At 51.1% G+C, this 17,752-nt stretch overlaps 7 protein-coding genes across 7 annotated transcripts; 4 read left to right on the top strand and 3 right to left on the bottom strand.

Moving 5' to 3' along the window:
* Positions 1-62: 62 nt before the first annotated feature.
* Positions 63-1,013, bottom strand: TRIVIDRAFT_90767 (uncharacterized protein; the record flags this gene model as incomplete). The annotated part of the gene is made up of 3 exons (XM_014097867.1): positions 63-533; positions 608-844; positions 930-1,013. The coding sequence occupies 3 exons, from the start codon at positions 1,011-1,013 to the stop codon at positions 138-140; spliced, it is 717 nt and encodes a 238-aa protein (XP_013953342.1).
* Positions 1,014-1,414: 401 nt separating this feature from the next.
* On the top strand, positions 1,415-3,864 carry TRIVIDRAFT_209970 (uncharacterized protein; the record flags this gene model as incomplete). Its single annotated transcript, XM_014097866.1, has 1 exon — positions 1,415-3,864. One exon carries the CDS (start codon positions 1,415-1,417, stop codon positions 3,767-3,769), a length of 2,355 nt encoding a protein of 784 aa, XP_013953341.1.
* A 911-nt stretch (positions 3,865-4,775) lies between these two features.
* TRIVIDRAFT_59320 (uncharacterized protein) lies at positions 4,776-7,726 on the bottom strand (the record flags this gene model as incomplete). The annotated part of the gene is made up of 2 exons (XM_014097865.1): positions 4,776-6,545; positions 6,629-7,726. The coding sequence occupies 2 exons, from the start codon at positions 7,724-7,726 to the stop codon at positions 4,776-4,778; spliced, it is 2,868 nt and encodes a 955-aa protein (XP_013953340.1).
* A 1,259-nt stretch (positions 7,727-8,985) lies between these two features.
* On the bottom strand, positions 8,986-9,886 carry TRIVIDRAFT_69823 (uncharacterized protein; the record flags this gene model as incomplete). Its single annotated transcript, XM_014097864.1, has 2 exons — positions 8,986-9,216; positions 9,395-9,886. The coding sequence occupies 2 exons, from the start codon at positions 9,884-9,886 to the stop codon at positions 8,986-8,988; spliced, it is 723 nt and encodes a 240-aa protein (XP_013953339.1).
* A 1,292-nt stretch (positions 9,887-11,178) lies between these two features.
* On the top strand, positions 11,179-13,011 carry TRIVIDRAFT_50852 (glycoside hydrolase family 76 protein; the record flags this gene model as incomplete). Its single annotated transcript, XM_014097863.1, has 3 exons — positions 11,179-11,610; positions 11,677-12,828; positions 12,877-13,011. The coding sequence occupies 3 exons, from the start codon at positions 11,179-11,181 to the stop codon at positions 13,009-13,011; spliced, it is 1,719 nt and encodes a 572-aa protein (XP_013953338.1).
* Positions 13,012-13,450: 439 nt separating this feature from the next.
* On the top strand, positions 13,451-14,523 carry TRIVIDRAFT_216568 (uncharacterized protein; the record flags this gene model as incomplete). The annotated part of the gene is made up of 1 exon (XM_014097862.1): positions 13,451-14,523. One exon carries the CDS (start codon positions 13,677-13,679, stop codon positions 14,310-14,312), a length of 636 nt encoding a protein of 211 aa, XP_013953337.1.
* A 555-nt stretch (positions 14,524-15,078) lies between these two features.
* Positions 15,079-17,366, top strand: TRIVIDRAFT_181879 (uncharacterized protein; the record flags this gene model as incomplete). Its single annotated transcript, XM_014097861.1, has 2 exons — positions 15,079-15,252; positions 15,369-17,366. 2 exons carry the CDS (start codon positions 15,079-15,081, stop codon positions 16,905-16,907), a joined length of 1,713 nt encoding a protein of 570 aa, XP_013953336.1.
* Between the last annotated feature and the right edge of the window lie 386 nt (positions 17,367-17,752).

Below are 17,752 nucleotides of genomic sequence, written 5' to 3'. Positions count from 1 at the left end.
GTGGTGGGTGGTTGATTTAAGGGAGATATATTACGGCATTACCATCTCCTATTCTTTGCATTATCATGGTCATTATTTTGGTATTGTATTTCTATATAGACACGGAAGCATGCTGCTGCAACATGATACAAAAGACACTATGTCAATGTTCGTCTAAACCCCTGGTACGCCTGTTGGATATCCAGCTCTAGCTCCCTTGCCTGCTGTTCGCCCAGTTCATCCGAGGCCTTCATCTGGTTCAGCGTAATGAGCCACTGCACAATCTTTCCCCTGTTATCAAAATCCTTGTCCGTCACCCGGTTCACCGACTGGATGACATCTGAGAGTAGCGGGTGTAGTTGGTCCTTGGAGAGTAGGCCAAGTTTGACGGCGTCGAGGAATGTGATGAACTCTTGTGTCGCCTCGAGAATCAGCACGCCACTGGTATTATTGGTAGCTGCGGCAGGGGCTGCGGCCGGGGCTGCGGACGATGCGGTGACGGTTGTGGAGGGCATGCCCACTCGGAGGCGCTCAGTCGCTCGGGGGACGTCGAGCTTTGGTGATCCCGGTTGTTAGCTAAGTTGCATCTTTAATGCGGAAACAATAGCGACAGCATAAGGAAGCATACCTCCCACTTGGCTTTGAAATCTTCCAAGTCCCCAAACTCGGCTGCAATCGTCTCGTCTGCCAGCAGCGCCTTGTACTGCCTTAGCGAGCGCTCGCAGATGTCCGTGTACTCGGCCTCGGGGATGGCATCCTTGAGGAACGCCTTTTCCAGCTCGTCCAGCGTGATTATGATGCTAAACAGCTCGCCGAGAGAGTCTTGGAGATCGCGCTCAGCGCGCGTGTTGCTGAGTTTCACCTCCTGTGCGGTTGAGAGAGCAGAAGACGAGGTTAGCTGCCACGCACGCACATCATACCGAGGAAGGGGGGAGGGGTCAAAGACGTACTTCATCGAGATTGATGGTGGCAGACAGACTCGTGTTGGGGACGTAGCTGTGAGGAGTCGGCGCGTAGCTCTGACGCGTGTTCATGATGGTGGATCGAGGCGAGGCATCGAGGAAGAGCGAAATGGCTGAGTGTGAAGCTTGCGAAGTCGGTGGTGACGACACTTATAGGCCGTCCAACTTTAGAATAGTGGTGTTGCGACAGCTTACAGCCCACTTGAGCCACTGTAAGGCACTAGCTGGAAAACTGTCGGCGCCAAGTGGTGCTGCCGGCAGAATTCTTTCACCGCCCAAGATTCTCTTGGTGGAGCTCTTTATCGATAATCGATGGCCGAAAATTTTTGGAAAGTGCAATTGGTACGTCGAGGCGCGACGCTTCTGTTCTCCAAATCAGCATCTTTTTTTTTCTTCTTTTATCATTTTTCCTTTTCTACCCTTGGAGTCTTGGATTTGCAGCCCCCAACAGCGGCTGTAGCAGATTATCCAGAATGGGTGTCTCCAAGAAGAATTTGAAAGCGACCAAAAAATTCGAAAAGAATCACTTGAAGGGTGTTCTGGACAAGAGAAAGGCCGGCGCAAAGCTCAAGCAAAAGCTGCAGATTAGAGAGAAGCAGAAGGCGAGACGAGCCCAGGATTCCGAATTCATAAAGGGTTCAAAGGAAGGCCAAGATGCTGCCGCCGCTCCCGCCAAGAAGCCTGCCGGGAAGGTGAAGAAGGTCACCGAGATGAGCGTCGACGATTTCTTCCAGGGCGGCTTCGAGGACATCATCGACAAGAAGGGCAAGGCTGGCAAGCTTGGCAAGCGAAAGCGAGACGAATCCAAGGAGGAAGAGGATGAAGCAAGCGAAGGAAGCGATTCGGAGGCCTCAATGGGCGGCATGCCTGTTGCGAGCGATAGCGATGACGATGACGACGACGAAGCTGCTGGGCCTGGCATGAGCAAAGAAGCCATGAAGGGACTCGCCGAGAAGGACCCCGAATTTTACAAGTTCCTCAAGGAGAATGACCCCGAAGCGCTGGATTTCGACGAAAATGCAGATCTCGCAGAGGTGGACGAGCTCAGCGCCGGCGAGGAAGACTTGGACGAGGAGCTTCCGAAGAAGAAGAGAAAGAAGGGCAACAAGGCGGAAGAAGAGCCGGCGCAAAGCAATGAGCTGACTCGCAGCACCATCGCAACCTGGAGGAAAGCAATGACTGAGACCAAGTCTCTGCGAGCGACCAGACAAGTGGTGCTTGCATTCCGATGCGCTGCCCACCTTAACGAGGCCGATGAGGAGGGCCAGGCGGATCAGCGATGGTCCATCAACAGCCCAGAAGTGTTCAACGACATTCTACTGCTTGCTTTGAAGGAGGTACCGGTAGTTATGAACCACCACCTCCCTACGAAAGAGTCGGCCGCCGGCAAGGTCTACGTACAAACGGAGGGAAAGAAGTTCAAGGCTTTGTCAGTGCTCTTGAAGTCTTACATCTCCTCCATCATGCACCTCCTCAGCACCCTCTCGGACGACGGTACAATCACAGTCACCCTCTTGGCTATCGTGGAGATTCTTCCATATCTGTTGTCCTTCAAGAAGCTCATCAAGGCTCTTGCTAAAGCCATGGTCAACCTGTGGTCTCAAGCCGCCGGCTCCCACTCGTCCCGTGTCACTGCCTTCCGAGTGATTCGACGACTTGTCATCATCGGAGACAAGGGCATCCGGGAAACCGTCCTCAAGGCCGTCTACCAGGGTCTTGTTCAGGGCTGCCGGGTCACCAACCACAACACGCTCCCAGGAATCGACATGATGAAGTATTCGGCCGCCGGGCTCTGGGGCATCGACCCTGCCGTTGGCTACACCACAGCCTTTACATTCATCCGTCAGCTCGCCATCCACCTCCGCAACAGCATTGTCAACAACAAGAACAATTCGTTCCGCATGGTCTACAACTGGCAGTTCACCCACTCTCTGGACTTCTGGGCCCGCGTCCTCGCTGAGCACTGCACGCCCCTGAAGGAAGCCGAGGCCGGCAAGGAGAGCCAGCTGAGACCGCTCATCTACCCCCTTGTCCAAGTCACACTTGGTGCCATGCGCCTCATCCCTACATCACTATACTTCCCTCTCCGCTTCCACCTTATCCGCTCACTGCTGGTCCTGTCACAGGCCGCCGATGTCTACATCCCGCTCGCATCGCCGCTGCTGGAGGTGCTTAACTCGGCCGAGATGAAGAAGGCTCCCAAGGCGTCAACGCTCAAGCCCTTGGACTTTGCCGTCTCTTACAGAGCCCCCAAGTCATATCTCCGCACGCGAGTCTTCCAGGATGGCATCGGAGAGGAGGTGGTCGAGCTCATGAGTGGCTTCATGTATACTTGGTCCACCTCCATCTCCTTCCCCGAGCTCGCCCTCCCTGTCATCATCCAGCTCAAGCGATGGCTCAAGCAGGTCGGCTCCAAGTCCGGTGGCAACAAAAACAATAAGCTCGTCTCGCAGTTTTCTGTCCTCGTGCAGAAGCTCGAGGCCAACGCAAAGTTCATCGAGGAGAAGCGCGCCAGGGTCGACTTCGCGCCCAAGCACCGCAGCCAAGTCGACGCCTTCCTCAAGGACTTTGACGCTGCCAAGACGCCCCTGGGTGCGTATGTTGTCGGCCAGGCAGCTGCCAGGGCTGAACGCGCAAAGGTCCTGGCCGAGGCGAGAAAGGAGGAAGAGAAGAAGAGGAAAGAGGACGAAAAGGCTGATTTGTCAAACGAGGATGAAGAGGATGAGAGCAACGATGAGGTGGATATGGATGGTGAGCTAGGGGAAGATGATGACGAAGAAGAAGAAGGAGAAGAAGGAGAAGAGGATGATGAAGAAGAAGAAGAGTAGATGTTGTATATAGCCTGATTCATGTCAGATAATATGGAGTTTTTGGTTCTAGAGTTTTAAAATAAGAAAGAAACGAATTGGTCGTTGATTCATATATTTTTACTTGCTCATTTATCCACAATCATGTCGCGCCATTTTACTCGAGAGGAGTGGCTAGCCAGCACCCCATCCGAAGATAGGAAGCTTGTTAAATAGACAAAACTACGGCTTCGACTCCGACCGGAGAATCAGGCGACGTCAGGCGATAGGTAATGACGAAATTGCAAAGGTACCCGCACCGGAAGCAATACTGGGGGAAAGAAAAAGACGAAGCAAAACGCTTTAGAGGCCCGCAAATGCGATCGAGACGATGGACGAGGGGCTTCTGAAGCCACTCACGGTGTTTATAAATACACATCAGCAATGGTATCTCAAGAGGATGCGCCTGTGCGGTGTTGCTACAGAATATGTAGAGGGGAAAGGGGTAGTGATTGTCCAGAATGGCACAGAAACAATAATTGAGAACAAGTGGATGACCAGCGAGGTAGTACTTTACCAGTATGTTACATTGTCACAGGAGGGTGCCTATACTAGACACCAAGAGAGAGCTGTGATAATAGAGATACTAATAGATAAAATAGCAATACTAGATGAAAGTAGATATAGATGGAGATAGTAGATGTAAATATATTTAATAGATCAATTAGATATAGACAGATCAAGTAGATACAGGTAGATCTAGTAGATACGGCTAGATCAAGTAGATATAGCTAGATCCAGTAGATATAGATAGATCTAGTAGATGCTGATAGATCTAGTAGGTAGCAAAGGGACTGGTCATGGTCACCGTGTTATTCATAAATAGGGGGATACCACTATAAGTAACAAGCCTCGTGAGAAATCAAAATCAATTCTTTGATCAACTAGTCATACAGTAAGAATTCATCAAGGCTATAAAACAATACGCCTATTATACCCTAATAATCCCCCAACGCCAGTGCTTAAAAAAAAAAAAAAAAAGAATGCCTTAGGCCGCGATACCCTCCGTCATTTGATCACTCATATTTGTCACCTCTCGAACATGCATGCCCGTGATGTTCAAGACTGTCATTTCCACCTGCTCCTGCGTCATTTCTTGGCCGGCAGCCTTCTGCCCTTCAAGAACATCATACAAACTGTAGATTTGGTTGTTCTTTGCTTCAACACGATCCAGCAGCTTTCGTATTGCTGCAGCGAGAGTTTCTCTCTTATGGCGCTCCATCGACTTGTCACATTTATTGTATCGCGCTTGCAGTTTTGTCAGCTCCAGCTGAATATGCTGCGACTCATCCTTCAGGCCCTTGATGACAAGAGCCAAGGCTTCGCCGGGGGAGTTGGCTGGGCGAACGGTGTGGTCTCCTTCCGGGACACGGTCACTGACGGGAATGGGCCGCGGTATTGATACACGCTTCTTGCCCGCTGCCAGGTCAATCGAGGAGATGACGCCAGAGTGAGACGTGATGCGGCTGCACACAGTGCAGTCCTGGCAATTGTGCTGAGAGAGGCCGTCCAGGATTTGCCGAGCATTATTCGACAACGCAGGGCATCCATCTCTATCAGCAGAATCCATTGTCGTCCTCTTCAACTTTGAATCGATGTGCACAATTTTCGGCCCTGACTTTCCAATACTATGGCTCCGCGATACTTTCGTCTCTTTGCCCATGGTACCGTCCTTATGATCCGTGTTCAAATTGAGGGAAATAGCGAGGTCCTGGGTGATATTGTCCACCGACATCAAGCCAGTGGTATCTTCATCACCAAAGGGGTCCAAGTCCGGAACCGATAGGCGGCTCACGCTCCGACGCTTGCTGCCCTGGTTGGCCACCGTTGACTTGGATGCTGCCTTGTCAGGAAGAGCAAAGGCAACCTTCTGAGCAGTGCCGGCGTTCTTGGAAGGTGATGACCTGACACTACTCTTGGATCCAGGACCAGGCACGTCTTTTGTCTCGGTATCGTTTGTCTTGAGGGTAATGTCGGGCACAAAGAAAGCAGACGTCATGTTTTCCTCCGTTTCCGCTTCCTGGCGGGTAAAGTCGCTCTTGCTATTACTGGAGCCTCGATAGCGTTCCAACTGCCTCTTCAGTACCTCAATCTCTTCCTTCAATTTGAGGTTTCGTTCATGCAGATCATGGACACTATGCTCAAAGCCGGCATTCTCACGGCGTAGAATCTTGTTCTCACTAAAGTATTTCTCGTTGTGTCGAACCAGGCCGGCATTGTCTTCGCGAAGCGTCGCCCTTTCTCTCTTCAAGGATTGGACTTCTCGCTGCAGTGCTTCAATCTCCTCGCGAGCAGCATCAAGCTCGTGTTGGGTACCATCCAAGCTCTCTCGGAGATCTTCATTCTCGTCCATCAGACTCTTGTTATTGGCTCGCAAAGTCCTATACTCAGTGAGACCATTGCTAGATTCAGCCTCCTGGCGGAGATGCTGCTGTTCACGCCGCAGAGCCGCGATTTCTGCTCCAAGTGATGCATTGTCGTGTTTTAGAGCCGCAACATCCCGACGCAGTGTGTCGTTATCCTGTCGAACCTGTTCGGATGACCCCAGCTGCTTGTGAGTGTTTTCAAGCTCCTTCTCCTTCTCCTTAAGCTGCTGAGCTAGCTTGCTGATATTTTCACAAGCCTTCTGTAGACGGCCAATACCACGATCACGTTCTTGAGTTAGAGTATCATTCTCCATATGAAAGGTGCTGATCTGGTTTGTCGCTTGGTCCAATCGCCTCTGGAGAGATGCCACTTCAGCCTCGAGTGCTGTGCGCTTGTTAGTGAACAGGTATAACATTATAAATGGGGGTATGTCCAATTACCCTTCTTCTCTGATGCATTTGCATTCGTATTCACATTGAAACCGGCGAGCGCTCCATCTGTGCCCTTACGAGACGCAAGCCGAGCTTCAAGCATCTCGACTTTCTGCTGAAGACTTCTGGCGTAGTCCTGCACCTTTTCATACTGGTCCTGAGCAGCACGGATAATATCCGCTGATGCAAAGATTGCAGCTTCTTCTTCGGCAACCTTAATGCCATCGACTTCTGCGTGTGGCACACCAAAGGGCCTGACTTTCTGGTCGTGTGGTCGGCCGTGTCTAACAATGATTGGAGCACCATCCTTAATAATCGATCCGCCGAATCTGAATGTGCTAGTAAGAAAGTTATCGCGGCGCGCAAGGTCTGAGTCCGTCATGAGGGACGAGTGAGCAATTGGAGGAGGCGGTGACGGGGGCACAGCTGTCAAGCTGGACTTGGCAGATGACATATTGCTGTCAAGGGATGGGACTCGCCGGTCCTCTTCCCGCTCCCTTGGGTTGGATGACGCCCTCCGAAGGATTTCCAATGCTTCTTCGACAGAGGTCTGCCGTACTTTTTCTTGATCTTTCAGCGGAGGCGGAGATTGGTTGTGTATTTTTGATAGAGGGCTAGGGTTGTGAGGAGCAGAGTAGCTCAGGCCATAAGTAGAGAGGCCTCTGGCGGGTGGGCGTGAAATAACTTGTGACAGATCAGCCTCGTCAACGCGCGGTTGCATCTCCGAGCGCGTTCTCTTGGAGCCGTTCCACGCGTCCTCGGTGGTGTCATCAATGTAGGCCGGAAGCGGAACAGACTTTGCTGGTGTGTCTTTGTTGTTGAGATGCGGCGGGTCAGCCAAAGGCGCTGTTGTGTCTGTCTGGTCGTCGAAGATGGGCCGGGTCTTGGGCTGGGAGTAGAATTCGGGCCACTTGCGGCGGGCAGCCTCCCAGTTGATGGGCAGTTTTCTGGGGGCAGCAACGCGGGCAATGTCCTCCTGCAGCCTGCGTGTGGATTCGCCCTCGGGATCTGAAAAGACGGATGACAGCGTGGGGCTGGCTCTGCCGGTGGATGACGGAGGGGAGTTGAACGGGTTATCGCTGCTAGCCTTGATTTCCCTAATAATTCGCGAACGATATCTGGTATTTGCGTCGGACTCCATCGCTCTTCCGCACGATGCTGGACTAGAGCTGCAAGAGTCGACGATGGCTGTTTGGGGGTTGGTGAATGGCGGTAAGCGGCGGCGGTTTTCTTTTTTTTTTTTTGTGTGTGTTTCGCGTCGCGTCTTCGTTGTCAAGGGATGCGCCAGGCGGTCGGAAGCGAGAAGGGAAGGATCTGGGGACTCGCTAGAATTTGCGTTGGTCGGGTATCTCGATGAAGTCGAAGCTGCCAGGCGTGATGGAGCTGTTGATGTTGCGAATTCAAGGTTTTGCGGGAGGTGAAAGGCGAAGGCCAGGGCTGAAAATGCCGAAATTGACGTTCAGGGATTGTTTTGGGGGCAGCTGGAGTGTCGACCTTCTGTTGTGTCGTGGGAGGATGCTGAAAGTAAACAACACTAGGCCAGATTGGGACAGCGGGGTATGCAAGTACTTGCGTGCGAACATGCCCGTTTTCAGGAGCGGCAGGTGCTAAACCAACACCCTTGCCATTGCTACCTTCTTCTACTTGTACTATCTGCTATTTTCTTCTACTATCGCTACTCTCTTCTACTATCGCTACTCTCTTCTACAATCGCTACTCTCTTCTACTATCGCTACTTTCTCTACTATCGCTAGGTATAGATACTTCTTCTACTACTAACAGTGTCATTGTCAGGTAGTGCAGCTACCCTCCTCTAGGCAGTGTTTTGAAAACATGTATAAGTACCTATAAACAAAGACATCTTCAGCGATAAGCATGCTGGATACTTTAGCTGTACCTCGCTAAAATTGGGGAGCTGGCTTAGTCCCCGTATTTTAGGCGCTCGCTTCCCTGCCAACCGGCATAGAAGCGAGTACCCTTCCTGTATGAGAAGGAGAGCACTGAAGTACAGCAACGAGATGCGATATTATAATGTCTACAGTGTTCATTGATAGGGGCAGGGAGAGAATAAAGAATGCAATCTGAGGCTTTGAGGGTTCCGCTTTCTAGCTGAAGTAAACCGAGTAATTATTGGCGGGTGAGAATAACACAGTGCATCCATCAAATCCTGTTTGGTTGTAACCCAAATGGACCATCTAACCTGTATTTCCAGAGAACGTATAATACAATGTATGGACATGGATTCATCTAGCAGGTTTGCCTCTTTGCTCGATATATACCAATACTCACTCCACCTACAAGTGGTGCATCTATTTAAGCTAATCAGGCTACAAATACAACTTCAACGTACACAAACATGCAAAGAAAGAAGAATCCTTTGCTGCCATCAACCAAACACATCTAAAGTTCGATACCAACGCGCGACAAAACAATTTCGTTTGTGAAGCTGCGAGGAGTGGGGTAGGTTAGCCCACAAGGGAGCATGTCTCTGGCGGGTGGGCGTGAAATAACTTGTGACAGATCGGCCTCGTCGACGCGCGGTTGCATCTCCGAGCGCGTTCTATTGGGGCCGTTCCACGCGTCCTCAGTGGCCGTATAGATCAGGACGCGAGTCTCCATTTTAAAAAGATTCTTTGTACTTTGTAAATTAGCACTCCTAAATCAAATGCAAGGTGGCGCGGTAAAGAGGTAAAGATAGCTTGTTACTCACCTAGCTCTTCCCCAACCAGACCATCAAATCATCCTGTCCTCCTTCGGATGGTAGCAGTTGACTACTTGGCACTCCAAGGACGAATGTTGGTATCCTCACATATTTCAACTCGCGTCCGGTTTCCTCGGGCACTTTTTCGATCTTCCAGTTCATGGTGGCCCGCACGTCTTTGACCTCCACCACCCACGTCCCCCTCCAGTTACTCTCCTCATAAACCAGCCGCGTATGGATCCAAGGAAATTCTCTTTCTCCACAGTATCTCCATGATCTCGCGAGTTTTTCTTTATATTTGGCCGCAAGCTCTTGTTCCTCATTGCGGCGTGGAGACGGCTCTGTCGGCGATGCCACATCATCGCATGGGTCCTCCTTCACATCGCTGCGCGCCTCCTCGCACTGGTCGAGAGTTTCCTCTTCACACTTCTCTTTGCAGACTTCTCTGCATTCTTCATCGCACCCCTCCTCGCCCTCTGTCTCTTCTTCATAGTCGACTTTGGGTAAGCTTTGACGTATAGCGCGCCCGACTTTGTAGTCCCCCCACGCTTGCCGAACTGTAGTAACCGGCCATCTCAGAAACTCTGTTATTCGAGCCATAGCGCTCTGCCTAGTCGTGTGAGATTGTAAAATTGAATTCAGCGGTGATGGCTGTCTCGTGGGATGCACCAGACTTATGTGGATTCGTTGTCTGGATCTGACAAGACGGATGATAGCGTTTGGACTTGCTCTGCCGGTGGGAATACAGAATTGTGGGATAATTGAAATGGGATATCCAGCATAAGGAGAAGAGAAAGGGCCATTTATATATACTGGTTCTGTTTAACGGGTGGAGGAACTGGGCCCTAAGTCGAAATTCTCCAAAATCTTGAAATCAAATATTTCAATTACATCTACGAAGAGTCTGAGAAATTTGCTCACCCTTGTAGCCAAACTTTGTGAATAGGGCTTGCAGATGCTGCTGCCTGAATATTGAGATGGATTTCCCCCGGTTATCAGAAACTTTATCTGGTAGATTTTCTGTACATGGATACAAGATCCGATCGTTATACTTTATGGCTGTTTTTGCCCCTAGTAAGATCCAATCTGAGCTTTTGGAGAGAAGGAACAGGCTCATGGTGGAGTCACCAGCGCAACTATATAACTGCGCCGGCCAGTATATGGCGAATCATGATTTATAATCATCCAATTACGGATAAGCAGGTTGGACCAACAAATCTGAGACATTGAGATAGAGTTTATGGTATGTTAAATGTGATTGAGTTGAGCGAGTAGTTGTGGTCACCATGAAGTGAACATACCCTATAGCTCCACCGTAAGGATTACGTGGATGACTAGCAGAAAGGGAATCACAGTTGAGTAAAAGAAGAATGAATAGTACAAGAATAAAGTTGGATTAGTGGAGATTGAAGATGACACTATTGCTTTACGGAATTTCTTGAGCTGGATGAGATTTTTGGCAGAGCATTTGCAGCTCAGCTGAGGGGTAGACCAGTGTGCTGGTATGTAAGAGAATCCCCGCGACAGTTGATTATTGGCTGGGCACTTGACACTACTTAGGCAGTACCTCTATTTCTATGCACATGTTGATACTAGCCAAAGAAACTGCTTAGTACCGGGTAGGTAGCCTTGGTAACCCAAGAGCAATGGAGCTAAAACTGATTTAACACTCTAATTGTGTATACTAAGGCAGTCATTTGACATGCCCAACTTCACTCGTGATGTCCCGAGTTGCATTACTTTAATCACTTCGCTCGCATTCATACAAGAAACATCGGTATTATTCATCAGCCTGGCATCTACACTGTTAGATGCTATTTTCCAGCTACTCATCTTTGCTCCTCCGTACATATGCGAACTCTACTTTATTCATTACATGTATACTTACCGTCATGCTTATCCTTGCCTTCCTGCCGGTGGTGATCGCTTTATATAAACATAAACAAGAATATTGCTCCGTGTACGCGGTGGCTACCGACTGTCGCCCGCCGCCAGATGGCTTCTTGCATATTCCAGCAGGAGATCTTGCTTCCGACGAGGCCAAGACTGAAATCCTCGAAGATGCCTTCTCTGCGCTCGCCGTGCTGCAGAACGAATACTACCAAATCGGACGGAACACATGGCCGTCGTCGATAGACTGGACCGCCGCAGTCACCGAGACTGTCGTTTCCGGCATGCTGTCAACCCTGACCAAGTCGCTGGACATGATCGTCCCGGGAATTACGCCTAGCATTCGAGAAGCGCAAGAAAACCTCATCTCGTCAGTGTACGACCAAGTCATTGGCTATCATTTTGCGCAGGATATAGTTGCGATCCGAGATCAGGTATGTCCCCTTGATCACTTTCCCCTACCTAGCCATATCCTCAGCTTAGAGAGACTTCCTATCTAGGCCTTTGATGACATATTATGGGTGGTACTTGGTTGGATTGAGGCCATCAACTTTGCTCGATCGCATGACAGCATACGCTTTCCGCAAGCCGAGCATAGCCCCAACGCTAGTTTCCCTACTGACATCCATGCCGCTCTGGCCTCGCTGCCATGGCGCGGCCAGTTCTGGATCCCTTCGTTCCAGAGCCGGGCTAAAAGCTTCTGGTTTCTTGGGTCTCAGGGTTGGGACACGGCTTTGTGCCATGGCGGCATGGTCTGGAATCCCCGTCTAGAGCCTTACAAGAACGCCATCACAAATGAGCTATACATTTCTGCTTCTATTTCCATGTATCAGTACATCAGTAATGGAAGTGTCGTTGAAAAGGACCCGCGACATCTCCAAGCAGCGATCGAAGGCTACAAATGGCTTGTAAACAGCAACATGACCAACAGTGAAGGTTTGTATGCTGATGGATTTCACATTGGCCGACGAAAGAAGGGGGGTGTGGAGTGCAATATTCGTGATGAAATGGTGTACACCTACAATCAGGGCGTACTGCTGACTGGCCAACGAGGGCTATGGGATGTGACAGGGAGCCCTTCGTACCTGGAAGACGGCCATGATCTCATCCAAGCAGTCATCAACGCCACCGGTTGGAGCTTGAAGAGAAACCAGCCAATAGACTTGGTGGATGCGTCTGCAAAGCTGCCCAAATGGAGAGGTCTTGGTCGGGGTGGTATTCTAGAGGAGCAGTGTGATGCAAGCGGCACTTGTTCTCAGGACAGCCAGACATTCAAGGGCATATACTTTCACCATCTGAATGCGTTTTGTCGGCCCCTGGAACAGAATAATCTCGAGGACGGTGATTATATCGACATGGATGGCTTCACTCGTGTCCAGGCAGCCCACAAATCTGCCTGCCGGGCGTATCTTGGCTGGATCAAGCACAACGCTCTGGCAGCACTCAAGACTCGAGACAGCCGAGGACGCTTCGGCATGTGGTGGGGTTCAGGAATTTTCGGTAACATTGACACATCTCCGGCAAGCGACGGAATCGACCACAATGCTGTGAATATCACCGACTATCGTAACAAGGGAACCCCAAGAGACGATACCTGGGGTCGGCGTTCAAGATGGCTGCCGGGGTCTCGGAAGGGGGGGTTGGAGAAGCAGGTTGCGCCGGAGGACTACGAGAATATGGCCATGCTGGATTCGATGGAGGCACCCATGGCGAAACGAAAACCGCATCCAAGTGACCCTAATAATCGTGGTCGTGGGAGAACGGTGGAAACCCAGGTGGGAGGCGTTGCCGTGCTTCGCGCCTATTGGGACATTTCGCAGTCGCTCTCGTCATGAGCGTCATTGTGGCTGTGGTCTTAGACACTGTGCCAGCAAAGCGGTTCCATTGACTGACGTTCTGTTTCGTTTAAACCTCGTTTTCCCGTTTGATGTTAGTTTGCCCCATGCCATGATACCAACCTTGTCCTTGCGCCTGAAACCAGGTACTAAACCCGCTGTCGGCATCAAGGCATCTTGACGCTCCGATCTGGAAATGGCCGATTGGGTGGATGCGGCCCCGATGGTGGAGGCGCGGAGCCGGATCGCCAACCGTGCTAGGCCAGATCGAGCAGAACCATTCGAGATGTCCAGTTAGAGGCCGCGTGGAGAGGCTCAGCCATTGTCGCTGATATCTGAGCCTCGTGGGAAGAGGCGGTGCGACACACGATATAAAGTCGCCGTGCTGTTTTGCTCTAGTATTTGGAATTTGTATCGTTAGCATAGCAACTTTTACTTGTATAAGAGCCGTCTCTTATCTCTCACCGTCTCATCACACATCACATACCCCTTACATACCTCGCCCTCGCCTACTTTTGATCAATCAATTGTAACCCGAGTCTCTTGAATCATCCTATCTGATCCCACGTGCATCATTTCCTCGCCGCCACTTACACAAGACTGCATCAAGTCTCGGTTACCTCACTTGTGTTATTACTCTCCAAGCTTATCCGACACCACAAGCAATGGCCCTCCTTATTGGCCTCGTGGCCGCAGCCGCTCGAACAATGGCCAATAACGACGACCGCAGCCGGCAAAACTACAATAATGGGTATAACAATGGATATAATAATGGTCAATACTACGATAACCAAAACAACGGCTACAGCAACAACCGCAACGGTAGTTATCCCAGCAGCTACAATAATGGTTATAACAACGGCTATGGAGGCAACGGCTACAACGCCCCTCCTTATGCGGCTTACCCACCACAAATGATGATTAGCCGTCGCGAAGAGCGTCGTATGAATAGAAAGATGCGCAAGGCAGAGCGCAAAGCAAGGGACGCCGACATGGTCTTGTCCTTGATGAGCTCTGGTTCGCGTGCTGGCCCCCGCTCACCTGTACCTCCGTGTTCAAATATGCAGTCTCAATCTGTTAATGGTGGCGTGCCTTACATGCAGCGGGGTGACAACTCAAGAGGACAAGCCATGTATTCCCGCGCACAGCAAGGGTCCATGGCCCCAGAAGCTGAGGGGTCCCAATGGCGGGATATCCAGAGTCGTGATCGGCCGACCAGCCGAGGGGATCTGGGCCCGGAAAGCTCGTCCGAAAGCCTACCGACATATGAGCAGGTAGTTCGAAAATCCGGCAAGTCTTGAGCTGAGGGGATATTGAGAGGTGACGTGGAGAAGGAGGAGTGGCTTTGTTCCTGATTTCCTTGCATTGCTGTACGCATGATGATTTGTTAGCTTTTATTGATTGCTGCCGGGTGACGTGGATTAATAGATTGGCTGCATCAAGGAATTATCTCATCTGTCAGATGATTCGTCCTAGATACCATTGGAGTTATTAATATATGCTTGGTGTTTTACTGTATGGAAAAAGATGCAGCAATAATGCTGCGCTGAGTGACTTGAAGCGAATCGATATGAGTGATAAGCAGCGTTGAGCGCAAGCTTGTGTGGGCTCCGATATCGATGCGCTCCCGCGCCATGTTTTGATTGAGTCAGCGCTGCATCGTTTGAGCTCAATTACATGCATGCTGTGATTGCATCTTGCATCGAGAAGCACCGTTTCGGCCTGTGCCTTGACAACTTACATCTTGGCTTATTTCAAGCTCCAAAGTATTACCATATTGCCAAAGAGAGCTTATTTTCGCCCTTATAAAAAGCACGGCGGCGTACCGATTGGGAGTGCCGGACTTCTCATTCCATCAGGGCGGTCGCTAGTATACGCCACCTTTTTCTCCAAAAAAAAACTCGGAGGGGTCCGATTTATCGGAGGTCATCATTCTCGCTGCTGGCAGACTGGCCTTTCTCTCTTCTGCACCGCACCAAACAACCAAGAGGCAGAAACAAGACAAGAAATTGCAGCGACAATTCGATACTTGCTTTCGAGATGCCGGGTCTCAATGGCACATCGTTAATGCCCAACGGTGCCACGGGCACCAATGGGACTCGCCGGCCGTCAACGTCATCGGCCTTGAGAGCCATGGCCTTGACAGAGTACAGCGCGAATCCGTCACCACCGCCTGAGACGGTCGAAGAGGGCGCACCGCTGGTGCCAGAAGAATTCCAACTTCCCGATGGCCATCCTGACGTAAGTAGCTCTGAGAGAGGTTTTCTTTTCTTTTTCTTGTCGTTTCTCTACCTCGCCTCATGAAGAGGCAGAGAAAGTTGTAGGACCAAGAGGACTGACGCATCTTGACGGAGCAGTACCTGCGCATGATTGCCAGCGCAACCTCACGAGTCTACGAGGCCTGCAAGACAACGCCTCTGACCCAAGCCATTAACCTGAGCAACCGACTAGAATGCAATGTCCTGCTCAAGCGCGAAGACCTGCAGCCCGTCTTCAGCTTCAAGCTGCGCGGCGCGTACAATAAGATGGCCCATCTTGACCCAGCCGAAAGCTGGAAGGGTGTCGTTTGCTGTTCGGCCGGAAACCATGCCCAGGGAGTTGCCTACTCTGCCCGAAAACTCAAGATTCCTGCCACCATTGTCATGCCCGAGGGCACACCAAGCATCAAACATTTGAATGTTGCGCGCCTTGGTGGCCATGTGGTTTTACACGGCGCTGATTTCGACGCTGCAAAGGAAGAGTGCGCACGGCGTGCAAAGCACGATGGCCTCATCAACATTCCACCTTTCGATGACCCCTACGTCATTGCCGGTCAGGGAACCATTGGCAACGAAATGTTTGGACAGGTTAACATGGCCAAAGTTGAGGCCATCTTTTGCGGAGTTGGGGGTGGCGGGCTTATTGCAGGCATTGGCCTATTCGTCAAGAGGATGGCACCTCATGTCAAAATCATTGGCGTTGAGGCATCTGATGCAAATGCCATGGCGCAGTCTTTGAAGCTGGGGAAGAGAGTCATGCTCCAAGAAGTCGGCCTTTTTGCAGATGGCGCCGCCGTAAAGGTCCCTGGAGAGGAGACGTTCCGCATCTGCCGCGAGGTTGTTGACGAAGTTATCGAGGTCACCACTGATGAGATCTGCGCTGCCATCAAAGACATGTACGATGATACCAGATCCGGACTGGAACCGGCGGGCGCCCTGTCTATTGCCGGCTTGAAGAAGTACGTTGCGCGACAGCCGTCTGTCGACGCCAAGAGGACGCTCATTGCAGTGACCTCGGGCGCTAACATGAACTTTGACCGGCTGAGATTTGTTGCCGAGCGTGCTACGTTGGGTGAGGGCAAGGAGGTGCTGATGGCCGCTAGCATCCCGGAGCGCCCTGGAGCCTTTGCTAAGCTTGTCGATACCATCATGCCTCGCCCTGTCACAGAGTTTTCCTACCGCTATTCGTCAGGTAACGTTGCCAATGTTCTCATCGGTCTCTCCATCACAGTGCCGGCGGCGCAGAGGGCCGAGGAGGTGCGGTCACTCATGGAGCGCATCCGAGCCGAGGGTATGGAGGTGACTGATCTATCCAACGATGAGCTCGCCAAGAGCCATGTGCGCTATCTCATCGGCGGACGCACCGGCGTGGAGAACGAAAGAGTCTTCATGTTCAACTTCCCCGAGCGGCCAGGAGCGCTAGAAAAGTTCCTGACAACCCTGAGGCCCAAGTTCAACATCAGCCTGTTCCAGTATCGTACATATGGCGGAGACGTGGCCAAGGTGCTGGCAGGGATCCAGTGCCCACCGGAAGAGAATGCCGAACTAGAGCAGTTCCTGGAGGAGCTCGGGTACCCCTCAGAGGAGTGCACCAACTCGGAGGTTTTCAACATGTTCTTGAAAAGCACCAGCCAGTAGGGCGACAAGGGCGGGATGTTTGAGTTACGGAACCATATCCGCGGCGTTGGGTAAATGATTATGTGTTCAAGGGAACCCGGTTCTTATTTTTAGGGCTTGTGTTTTGGCTGCAGGCAGGGTTCAAGGCCCCGACTGGGAAGCTGCAAAATAGATATGATGCGATGGTTACATGTGAAGCCGAGAGACACTTCAAGGATCTACGGAGGACAAGATAAAAAGCGGTTGGATGCATGTTTGGGAGCTCGGAAATCTCCGAAGACGGGGGCGTGGTACGTTGACGAGGATTGATTTGATTGGCGAAGTATTTGCACCTGGGCTACCGCTGGGCAGCTCACGAAGGATTCCATTCGCATTCTCTGTTGTACATGCACTCTTTGTACGACCTGTGCCATTTTAGTGAATCATCCCATAGAGCTACTGGGGTCTGCCAACTGGATAATAACGATATGAATCACAATGATTGACTACTTGCCGTGCCCCCTGTTCAAGCGATACGGTGCCGAAACAACCACTTGATCGCCTCCTCTGCCAATGATCTGATCGGTCCATCGTGGGTAAGATCTAGAGAGCTCAGCCATCGAACCAAGACTAGGAACGGAAGCAAAAAATTTGCGATGATGACGAGTGCAGATCGGACTTTTACAAAGAAGGAAGCCCAAACGGAGGAAAGGAAAGGATAGAAAGGAAAAAGGACTAAAAAAAGGCGTTGATAAGCTGGCATGTAAAACAAGCAGGGGCGGTCAAACACTGTGGGATTGTCGGCAGAATATGGAGGCAGGCACGACGAGTAGGCCTCTTGTCAGCTTGGGGGCGCTTTTCTTGGCCCCCCTTGGTGAACAAGTGCG

Source organism: Trichoderma virens (assembly GCF_000170995.1).
Source record: "Trichoderma virens Gv29-8 chromosome Unknown TRIVIscaffold_84, whole genome shotgun sequence".
Classification (NCBI taxonomy): domain Eukaryota; kingdom Fungi; phylum Ascomycota; class Sordariomycetes; order Hypocreales; family Hypocreaceae; genus Trichoderma; species Trichoderma virens.
This window is presented reverse-complemented; position numbering and strand designations above follow the sequence as displayed.